Source organism: Carcharhinus amblyrhynchos, chromosome 13, assembly GCF_965287045.1.
Source record: "Carcharhinus amblyrhynchos chromosome 13, sCarAmb.v2.hapA, whole genome shotgun sequence".
NCBI lineage: Eukaryota > Metazoa > Chordata > Chondrichthyes > Carcharhiniformes > Carcharhinidae > Carcharhinus > Carcharhinus amblyrhynchos.
In genome coordinates, this window is record NC_137336.1 from 50,141,507 (window position 1) to 50,152,561 (window position 11,055).

The following is an 11,055-nucleotide window of genomic DNA, read 5'->3' on the forward strand; positions in this document are numbered from 1 at the left end:
ACTATGTCTAACTTGGCTTTCTAAATAAGTTTTGTAGGATTGACAAGTCGAACTAAAAACCAAATCAATTCGCCATACAACACTTGTGAAAACTATGTTCAGTTCATCTCACTTTCATTCCAAGCATTTTAATATAAATGAATGTTTACAAATGTAGTGCAATGTGTCGGTGAAGCTTGACCGGTGAGTATTAATGCTGTGTTTACACGTATGTCTTGTTTTGATCCTCCAAACTATTAAAGAGCTGAACATTTACTTTAGCTCCGACATTCTGTTATGTATCTGACTGTATTTATTTTTTTTCTTCCTTTATTCCTCCGACCTGCAGGGGAGCCCATGTTGAGGCGTTGAGCATTTTTAGCTTTGTGATTTTCTGGTTTTCTCTTCGGATTGATTTAAACCAATGAAAGTCTAGCTTGTCCCAGCGCATCATTTAAAACAGTTGCTGTGGGAGTATGGGACATTGAAGCGATATTTGGTTAATTAACGAAAGGGTGGTGTTGGTGAATAATTGTCGTAAGTTTCGTAAGCTTTAATTCTGGAGTGTGAGTTGAGTGTTCCAGTGATTTAGACGACCTAGTGATTGGGCTGTTTTATTAGGTGGCCGGTATAGTTTAGATAAATTTGGGGACTACTTAAATGCTTTTCGAAGTGACTGTCAATCTTTGTTTCTAAAACTTTTTAACTAGGCGATAAAATTATATATTTAACGAGGTTGACAATTTGATATATGAAATGCTGAAAGATTTAACGTGGAGCCGTAAGCTGTAACTGTTCGCTTTTAAGTAAAGTGACGGGAAATCAACACATTCATATGACTAGAAACTTCCTGAATTATCGGGCAGTTCGGAAATAGGATTATGGTCAGTCGAATACCGTGAATTAATATTATCATTGATAAACGGAGACGTTGTTAGCTGAAGAACATTAGGAAGTTCGTCTGCTGCGATGTATGAATGGGTGGTTATTAATTTTTCTCTATCGTGAATCCTCTTCGGTAGGGCCGAAGAACTTTTAAAACTAACTGGTGGCCGTACCTCATCCGCTTTTTTTACCGTCGCAAAAAACTCATCAGGATTATGGGAAGAATTGTTACTTTTAATGTGATTTTTTATTTGAGCTAGTCCCGCGCAGGAATCCACTTTCACCCTGGTTCTTTGTTTTCAGTCCGCAAGAGTTGAAAATCTGATTAGTTGTAACAATAACAAACCTACAATGCTGTTGTCGTGCATATGGGAGCTAGTTTTATTGTGATATTCGCCAAATGGTGATGAGGGTTCTATCCTGTTTTCTCTAATCTTGACCTTTGCACGTCAGTGGCTAGCTGTTTGAACCAACCTGTGGATCATTTGTAGGACCCTAACAGGTCATATTAAGAACTCCAATGATTTCTTTTATCGTTAAGATATTTGTATGGAGTTTTTTTAAAAGGAAATCTTTTGAACAGCTTTTAAGCCTGATTGAGTTAAATGTCTAAAGTACAGTGATGAAATTCTACATTTTCTGGTATTTTCAGTGATCTGTAACTGAAATGGCAGTGAGAATATTTGTTGAGAAAGAAAATGAGTTATTGAGTACCCACACAAAGAACCATCCAAGGCTACTTTCTAGTTCATGTAAGTAATGTTGTAAATGTAATTCAAATTGTTTTAAAGTTCTAACATACACTTGAGCAAAAAGTTTCAGTAACTTACAAAACTTTGACCTAAGTGTAATTGTCTTGATTATAATTTCTTTGAAAACCTACCTCCTTTGACCAAGCTTTTGGTAATCTCCTTTTGGCTTTAGTGTTTTACTTTTTGTACCTCCAAGTTTAAATGTAGTTGACTTTTAATTTGGTAAACTCGAGTTTTTGTTAAATGTCAACTATAGTGGCACCTTGTGTAAGGATGACACTTATTAACTGAACTTGTGTGAATTCAAACTTTCTTGTTTCAGCTATAACTGACACATCTTTACTGCAGACTCCACAGAGTGGAAAGATGCTGACTACAACTCCTCATTTACAGCAATCGGCAAGAAAAGCCCTGCGGGATGTTAATTGTTCACTGCGTGCAGGTAGCAAGACTGGTAACTCTCAGAAAAAGAAACCAGATAAAGTCCATAAAAAGAAAAACTCTACTAATTTTGTTAAGGTATTTAAATAACATGTTTTACTAGTCATGTTTGAAGAATGAAAGCTTTTTTTTTGATTACTAGAAAGCCTTTGGGGCACAAAATGGGGTTAAATTTTGAAGTCCACAACTTTGTAAACATGGATTGTGGATGTTGCTGGCTGGGCCAGCCATCCCTGAGAGCACTTAAGATCACACCACTGGATCTGGAGTCACATGTAGGCCAAATTTCCTTCCCTAAAATACATTTCATAGTCATTATTGGACTCTTAATTCCACACTTATTGAATTCAAATTTATCATCTAGTGAGATTCAAACCTGGGTCTCTAGTCCAATGATAAAGCCACTATCTTCCCCAATTGGGCAAACCATTAGAACAAATTCATTACTCAATATTAAATGTTAACCTTGAATTTATTTTTGCCAATTCAGACAGCATTTGTGGCTGTCTCAAATTTAACCTTTTTGTGACTGACCCAGTTTTCAACATTTTCTATTTTGATGGGCAGATTGGTACAGAATTCTTGTGTGTATAAACCATTTTCACTCAGTTTAGGCCCTTAACGCTTGCACTAAAATAATTCTTAACACATCTGTAGCTGGTGGTGCAGCTTATCTTTATTGCTATTTAATTGTTCTTGAAATATAGAATTAATAGATTCAGTGAACTGAATGCTTTCTCCCTATGCAGGATTAACTGAGCAAAAGAAAAATAACTAGAGGTTCTTTCAGGGAACAGTAAGCCATGATTGAGTTTTTTATATTGAGCAGGTGGCAAGGCAAACAGAAAGGTGCAATGTTCCTGTAGGAGTGCTGCTGAACTAGCAGCAACCAGGGAAAGATTACTGATTCAGATTGAAGGCTAATTTCAAGAATGCAAGATGGGTGGCAGTCAAAGTAGTGAAAATTCCTTGAATTGCTTTTCTATTTTAATACTACCACTGGGCACACTGCTGGGGTCTGCAACATTGTGACTTAAGAACATAAGAAATGGGAGCAGGAGTAGGCCATCTAGCCCTTCGAGCCTGCCCAGCCATTCAATAAGATCATGGCTGATCTGTCATGGCTCAGGTTCCACATTTCCGCCCTCTCCCCATAACCCTTAATCCCCTCTCATCAAAAACCCATCAACCCGCGTCTTAAAAATATTTAGCGAGGTAGCCTCCACCACTTCAACGGGCAGAGAATTCCAGAGATTCACCACCCTTTGAGTGAAGAAGTTCCTCCTCAACTCCGTTCTAAACCCCCCCCCCCCCCCCCCCCACTTAATCTTGAGGCTGTGCCCCCTGGTCCTACTATCCTTTCTGACCAGGAAGAGTCTCTCCACCTCTATCCTATCCATCCCATCCATCATCTTATACGTCTCAATGAGATCTCCCCTCATTCTTCTAAACTCTAACGAGTACAAGCCTAGTTTATTCAGCCTCGCCTCATGGCTCAACCCCCTCAACTCCGGCATCAGCCTAGTAAACCTCCTCTGCACTCCCTCCAAGGCCAAAATATCCTTGTGTAAGTACGGCGCCCAAAAATGCACACACTACTCCAGCTGCGGCCTCACCAATGCCCTATACAGCCGCAGCAAGACCTCCTACTTTTGTATTCAATCCCCCTCGCTATGAAGGCCAGCATCCCATTAGCCTTCCTGACCACCTGCAAGCTGGGTTTTTGCAATTCATGCACAAGGACCCTGAGGTCCCTCTGCACCGTCGCCTGCTGCAGTTTTTCGCCACGTAAATAATAATCCTTCCTACCAAAGTGGACCACCTCACACTTGCCAACATTAAATTCCATTTGCCATTTCCTGGCCCATTTGCCCAGCCTATCTAGATCCTTCTGTAGACTCTCCACACCCTCCGCACAATTCGCCGTTCCACCAATCTTGGTGTCATCAGCAAATTTCGACACCCTACACTCGGTTCCCTCCTCCAGATCATCTATATAAGTGGTAAATAGCTGAGGCCCCAGCACCGACCCCTGGGGCACTCCACTAGTCACCATCCGCCAATCCGAATAGCACCCGTTGACCCCCACTCTCTGCCTCCTATTTGACAACCAATCCTCTATCCACGTTAACACCCTACCCCCAACTCCATGTCCCCTGACCTTCTGCAATAATCTCTTGTGAGGTACCTTGTCAAACGCCTTCTGAAAATCAAGAAAGACTAAATCCACTGGCTCTCCCCTATCCACCACCCTAGACACATCCTCATAGAACTCCAGTAAATTTGTCAGACACGACTTCCCTTTAACGAAACCGAGCTGCGTCTGCTCTATCAAGCAATTCCTCTCAAGATGCCTCGCTATTTCCTCCTTGATGACGGATTCTAACATTTGACCTACAACAGACGTTAAACTAACTGGCCTATAATTCCCCACCTTTTGCCTGGCACCCTTCTTAAACAATGGCGTAACATTAGCCGTTTTCCAATCTTCCGGCACTTCCCCGGAATCCAGTGACGCCTGGAAAATAACCACCAAGGCATCCACTATCACCTCCGCCATTTCTTTCAGGACCCTCGGATGCATTCCATCCGGTCCTGGGGACTTGTCCACAATCAGCCCCTCCAGTCTGTCGAGCACCACCTCTCTAGTAACAGTAATGTCATTAAGACCCTCCAGTCCTACCACCTTTCCATCTCTAACACCCGGCAAATTATTCACGTCCTCCTCCGTGAAGACAGAAACAAAAAAGTTATTCAAGACCTTAGCCATATCCCCATCCCCTACCACCAAGTCCCCCTTTCACAAGGTATAAAAATTGTTCATTTTCCAAGTGGCATTATGCTTGGCCCACTCCAAAATGGAGTGAGGGCATCTCCCGTATTATGTAAAGATGGACACCTTTGTAGATATGAGTAGATCTCTTTTTTTTTAATCCCTCCTAATGTCCAATTGGTTGAGATATTTGGATGTGTTTTTAAACTTGCTATCAAAGTTTTTTAATCAAGCATTTTATCTCCAAAAAAAAAAATTTGAAGCTCTGCATTAAATGTGGTGAAAGAGTCCTAACTGATATCTTTCTGACACTAGAGAGCCAACAACCAAAAATCAGTTCACATGTTTTAGTGTTTTTTTTGGCAGAATATTTAACTACTTGTATTTTCAGTCCACAGAAAAACCTTCCATTTTGGAACCACCAAAAACTGAAGACTACCCTGAAATTGAAACTTTTATTCCATATGATCCTTTTGGTAAGTAACTAAACTGGGTGGAAAGTGAGTTTTGAAACTATAAACACATTGTACTTCAGGTTTTAGGTGGGTGGTGGTGGTGGGAATTAGATAGATGTCCCATTCGGTTTTTTTCAAACCATTTCTTGAGGGGTTTTTTGTGTATTATCTTTCTGGCATTAAAAATGCAGTTATTTATGTGCAATGGTGAGACTATCTGGAAGTTTCTGCTGTCAAGATTTGAAGTTCTATAACTAGAAGGAGACAATTAGGTGGAATGGTTACTTTGGATGGTTGTTGCTCTGGATCTCCATTTCCGTTCCATCCCATATGTTCTCGGGACTCCCAACTCTCCTGATGCAATCTGTTGTGTGGGATTTTAGCATAAACTTGGTTTCAAAGTAGTAAGAAACATCTCAATATTATTACCATTGCTGGTAACATCCAACAACACAAGCTTGACATCATCCAGGACACAGCACATCACTAGATTGGCATCATATCCACCACCTTCAATATTCACTTCCTCTATTAATGATACTAGCAGCAGTTGCTTACCATCTACAAGATGTAGTGTAATGACTCACCAAGGCTTCTCCCCACAGCATCTTCCAAATCCATAACATCTGCCACCAAGAAAGACAAGAGCAACAGATGCACAGGAACAGCACCATCTGGAAGTTCCCCTCCAAGTTACACACTTAGAACTATATCACTGTTTGATTCAGTGGCAGTGATCAAAGTCCTGGGACTCCTTCCTAACAGTACTGTGGATGTTTTTTTGCATCACATGAACTGTAACAGTAAAGAAGGCAACCCACCAGCACCTTCTCAATTAGGGACAGCAATAAATGCTGACAGCCATTGTCACTCAAACTATGGAGTTTCTGCATGGGTTCCTCCCACAGTCCAAAGATGTGTGGATTGGCCAGAGGAAATGTCAGATTGCAGGGTTATGGGATGGGTCTGGGTAAGACACTTCTTCAGAGAATCAGTGCAAACTTGATGAGCTAAATGGCCACCTTCTGCAATATAGGGATTTTATAGGCTGTAATTGTGATGGAAGACTTGAGAGAATAGGGGAGTGCAACCATCAGCATTTATCCCTCTTCTAACATTGTTTGGTTTTTTTAAAAATAACTGGTACTTAATTTTTCTCTTGCTAGCTGCTTCCTCCTCAATTGAAGTATTTTGGGTCATGAGCCATGATCTTGAATGACAATCTTGATTTGATGAACAAACTAAATTATTGTGGTGGTGGGGGAGGAAGTCATCTTGAATGTTTGGACCTATATTCATTGGAGTTTAAAAGAAAATGAGATCTTATCGAAAACTCTCCTGAGGGGACATGCTTTGCAGGGTGCCAAAAGGATTTTTTTCCCCTTGTTGGGAAGACTACAACTGGAAAGCACTGGATTTCCCACATTAAAATTGATTTTTTTTTTTAAAAATGGTTGTGGAGCTCTTTCTCCCCAGAGAATGGGGAGGTAAATTCCTCTTCTAGCAGAGGGCCAGAAAAATATTCAATGTTTCAAAAGTCATACATTACTTGGTTCCTTTTAAGGTAAGCAATCCTGCTGTCTTCACTATAGTTGGGTTGAACCTTTTCAAAATGTATTCATTGCAGACTTTGAAGACTTTAATGTGCCAGAGGAACATAGGCTTGATCACATCTGCCTGGCAGGTCTACCACTCCTCTGTCTGGAGAAAGAAGAAACTCTATTGAGAAAGGTGCTGAACAAAATCCCATCACCACTAGAATGGCCTTCACTTGCAAAAGAATCCAGTAAGTCCCTGTTAAAAGTTCTATCTAATGTCTTAGTTAATGGGGCTTATGTTGGGAGTCATTCTAATGTAGCTTTGTTCTGGGTTGGATGTAGTCTCATGACTAGATCAATTTTTTTGGCCTCTTCAGGCTTATGGTTTATCTAGAGTGTAAATTAGAATATTTCTCGCTTTTCATTGCTAAATGAACTATATAGAATATTTTTCAATATTAGGTTAAATTTAAAAACTGCAACTTTTTATATTGGTTCTACTGGGGGAAAATCTGATACACTTAAATCTATTTCTTTTAATGGGAGTCTTTAAGGAGTAATTGATTAGGAGTGCACAACAAGTGTGTGCCTGTTTTTATGAAGCAAGGATAACCTGGGTAATATAGGTCAAGTGAGCTTGACATCAGTGGTAGGGAAATTGTTAGATTCTTATAGGATCTATACACACTTAGAACTGATAGTATCATTAGCAATAGACAACGTGGTTTTATACAAGGGAGGTCATGCCTCAAATTTGATTTGAGGTGACAAAAATGATTGACAAGGGAAGGACCATGGATGTTGTCTACATGGATTTTAAAGCATTTGACAAAGTCTGTCATTGCAGGCTGGTGCAAAAGGTTAAATCTCATAGGATCAAAGGTGAACTAGCTAGATGGGTACAAAACTGGCTTGGCCATAGACAAGGTAGCAGTGGAGAGGTCTCTTACAGATTGGTCTGTGACTGGTGGTGCTCTGCAGGGACCTCTGGTGGTGCTCTGCAGGGACCTCTGCTGTTTTGTGATATAATTTTGAAGATGTAGCTGATCTGATTAGTACGTTTTGCAGATGACAGATCGCTGGAGTTGCGGATAGTAATGAACATTGTCAAAGTACAGCAGGATATAGGCTGGAAAATTTGGGCAGAGAAATGACAGATGAAATTTAATCCAGATAAATATGAAGTGATGCATTTTGGAGACCTAATGCAGGGGGGGGTGCTATACAATAAATGGCAGAACCATCAGGAGTATAGACACAGGGACCTGGGGATGCAAGTCCACAGATTCTTAAAGATGTCAGCACAGGTGGTGAAGGCATATGGCATGCTTTATTGGACAGGGCATAAGAGTATAAAAGTTGTCATATGATGTTGCAGTTATATAGAACACTGGTTAGGCCACATCTGGAATACTGTGTCCAGTTCTGGTCACCACTCCACCAGAAGGATGTGGAGGCTTTGGAGAGAGTGCAGAAAAGGTTTACCAAAATGTTGCCTGGTATGAAGGATATTAGCTATGAGGTGAGATTGAGTGACTAAGCTAGGGTTAGTCTCCCTGAAAAGACAGGTTTATATGATTATAAAGGACATAAATAGGGTGAACAGTTGGAAGCTTTTCCCAGGTCAGAAATGACAAACACAAGGGGTCACAAGTTCAATACAGATATGCAGGGGATGTATTTTACACAGGGTGGTGGGGGCCTGGAATGCACTGCCAAGCAAGGTGGTTAAGGCAGACATGCTAGGATCATTTAATACTTACTAGATAGCTGCATGAATAGACTGGAGGGATACAAACGAATGGTCCAGTTAAGAACACATGATCAGTGCAGGCTTAAGAACATAAGAAATAGGAACAGGAGTAGGCCATCTAGCCCTTCGAGCCTGCCCCGCCATTCAATAAGATCATGGCTGATCTGTTGTGGCTCAGTTCCACATTCCCGCCCTCTCCCCATAACCCTTAATCCCCTCGCTTATCAAAAACCCATCAACCCGCGTCTTAAAAATATTTAGCGAGGCAGCCTCCACCACTTCAACAGGCAGAGAATTCCAGAGATTCACCACCCTTTGAGTGAAGAAGTTCCTCCTCAACTCCATTCTAAACCGCCCCCCCTTTATCTTGAGGCTGTGCCCCCTTCTTACAAAAGGGCCTGTTCTTTGTTCTTTTCAGTTTCAGTTGCACTTTCAAGACTTTATAAAGAATTTCTCATTATGCATTGGCTCTTTTGTATTTGAGAATGAAGCAATATTACATTTTTTTTAATTGTAGATTTGATGGATTTTGACATGAATGCTGACATTTTGGCAAACTTGGATGAAGTTGAATTGCCAATGATGGAAGATGACTTCTAGCTTGAAACCAAAATTTTACCAGATCTGTTTGTAATTCAGGTGCATGTATCCCACAATGTGGGAGAGATTGTATCACTTTCAGCTTCTGTATTTATGAATACTGTTATCTAATTTTCTTTAAAATAAAGACTTGTGTGCATATTATATATACAATAAGGCATTCACATTTTTGCCATTCACAATGTGCAGGAACTGTCGCTATTCCAAAATATCAGATTACAATCAGCATATTATCTCTATAGTCACCCCTTTGTACCCAAGATAAATTTAGACCATTAAATCCAGACATTGATTTCATCAGTACTTATTTCTCTCACATTCAGATCTTAACGAAGTCATCTTTGTCTTGTGTAGGATAACTACATACTACAAGAACGTGTAAAGAGTTGAAGCTAGGAACTGTCTGTAGACTTGTGCACAACTTTATCCAGCACTAGACTAACACTTGCATCACAACTCATGTATTCTTTTGCATCATTGGGGGAAACAGTTCCCAGCCCTATATGTGCCAGATGCACCCAATTTATTTGTCATGTTCAAATTTCTCCGTTTTGGCCTTGAAGGGATCCATTTTTAACATGAGCAATGCTGTTCATTTTGAGAGAACCTCTTGTAGTTTTCATTTTTCTTTTTGTTGGTCTTTTGTTATGCCTTCAATTTTCAGGCTCGATATTACTTTTGGTAACATTGCAGGCCTCTTTGATCCAGTATTAGTTTTAACCTCCAGCCATCAATGGATTTGTGGATGCAATTGGCTGTATTTGACTCTCAACCTAATGTGAAATTTATTAATATTTCCTGGGTAATCTCTTTATTCAAGATACATTTAATTAATTAATCGTATTGTTACTCCTGGATATTGTTTAAAACCTCTTCTCTTGACCAAGTGTTTAGTTACTAGTGCTAATATCTCTTCCTATGGTCAAAGCACTTACCATGTGAAGTGCTAGATAGTTAAATCCTTCATTGTGAATTCATTAAGAATGAAGGGTTCATGGAGCACCATAATCAGTGATCTGAAGAAAATTGACCAGAGATTAAGTCATCTGCCTATAGGGATTTAGAAGCATAATTCTAATTTGCTGAATCAGCAGCCATCAATCTGTTATGATAGCAGTAACAAACACTAATATGGATGTACTATTGCTCTCTGCTGTACCTGCATTGTAATAATTTCAGTTTTATTTGCAGATTTGAGCACTTAATCCCAAAACTGAAGGAGTCAGGGATGAGAAAATGCCTGTGCATTTCATTCACTGTTTGTAGTCCATCTTACCCATCATCTAATCTCATTTGCTGACAGCAAGTCTCTAGTATAATGAAATAAAAGTACCATTGATATATTCCTAACTTCAATTCTACTGAATTGTGAAACTCCTGCAATAGAAGCAGAGCTCCACAAGCCTCAAACAATAGCAGTAACATTATCCACTGGGACAGTCAGTTTCCCTGTGCATGCTGATAACACCTAACTCAACTGTTTCACCACTACCCTCAGCTCTATGATTGCTGCTAGCTTTGACTCTTGAAAATAAGGTGGATCAACTGTCAGCAGGTGCATGTTTAGGGGGCAATGTTAAATGTACTTCAGTGACTGGAAAAGGACACATTAATAGTCTACAGTAAGAAAACATAATTGAAGAAAGGCAACTTCATTGAGATAAGAACAAATTTTGGCTGAATAAATTGGAGTCAAAAGTTGGCAGGAAAATCAATAGCTGATCAATGAGCTACTCTCAAATATTATGATCCCAGTTGATATAACAGAATGATAAGACCCCAGACTAGAATCCTGATGCAAATGACTGTTATTTTACCTCTTCATAAAATGTGAAGGAAGTCAAAGGAGTTTTAATACCAAGGAAAAACATTTATTCAT

At 39.9% G+C, this 11,055-nt stretch overlaps 1 protein-coding gene across 3 annotated transcripts; it reads left to right on the plus strand.

Moving 5' to 3' along the window:
• Nucleotides 1–432: 432 nt before the first annotated feature.
• pttg1 (PTTG1 regulator of sister chromatid separation, securin) lies at nucleotides 433–9,310 on the plus strand. Of its 3 annotated transcripts, none has more exons than XM_080201112.1 (6): nucleotides 433–516; nucleotides 1,517–1,616; nucleotides 1,939–2,135; nucleotides 5,222–5,306; nucleotides 6,913–7,071; nucleotides 9,094–9,310. In XM_080201112.1, the coding sequence occupies exons 2-6, from the start codon at nucleotides 1,532–1,534 to the stop codon at nucleotides 9,174–9,176; spliced, it is 609 nt and encodes a 202-aa protein (XP_080057238.1). In that variant the 5' UTR covers nucleotides 433–516; nucleotides 1,517–1,531; the 3' UTR covers nucleotides 9,177–9,310. The 3 variants fall into 3 exon arrangements, with proteins under 3 accessions (XP_080057238.1, XP_080057239.1, XP_080057240.1); XM_080201113.1 differs by lacking the exon at nucleotides 433–516 and adding an exon at nucleotides 551–863; XM_080201114.1 differs by lacking the exon at nucleotides 433–516 and adding an exon at nucleotides 1,012–1,366.
• Nucleotides 9,311–11,055: the final 1,745 nt, after the last annotated feature.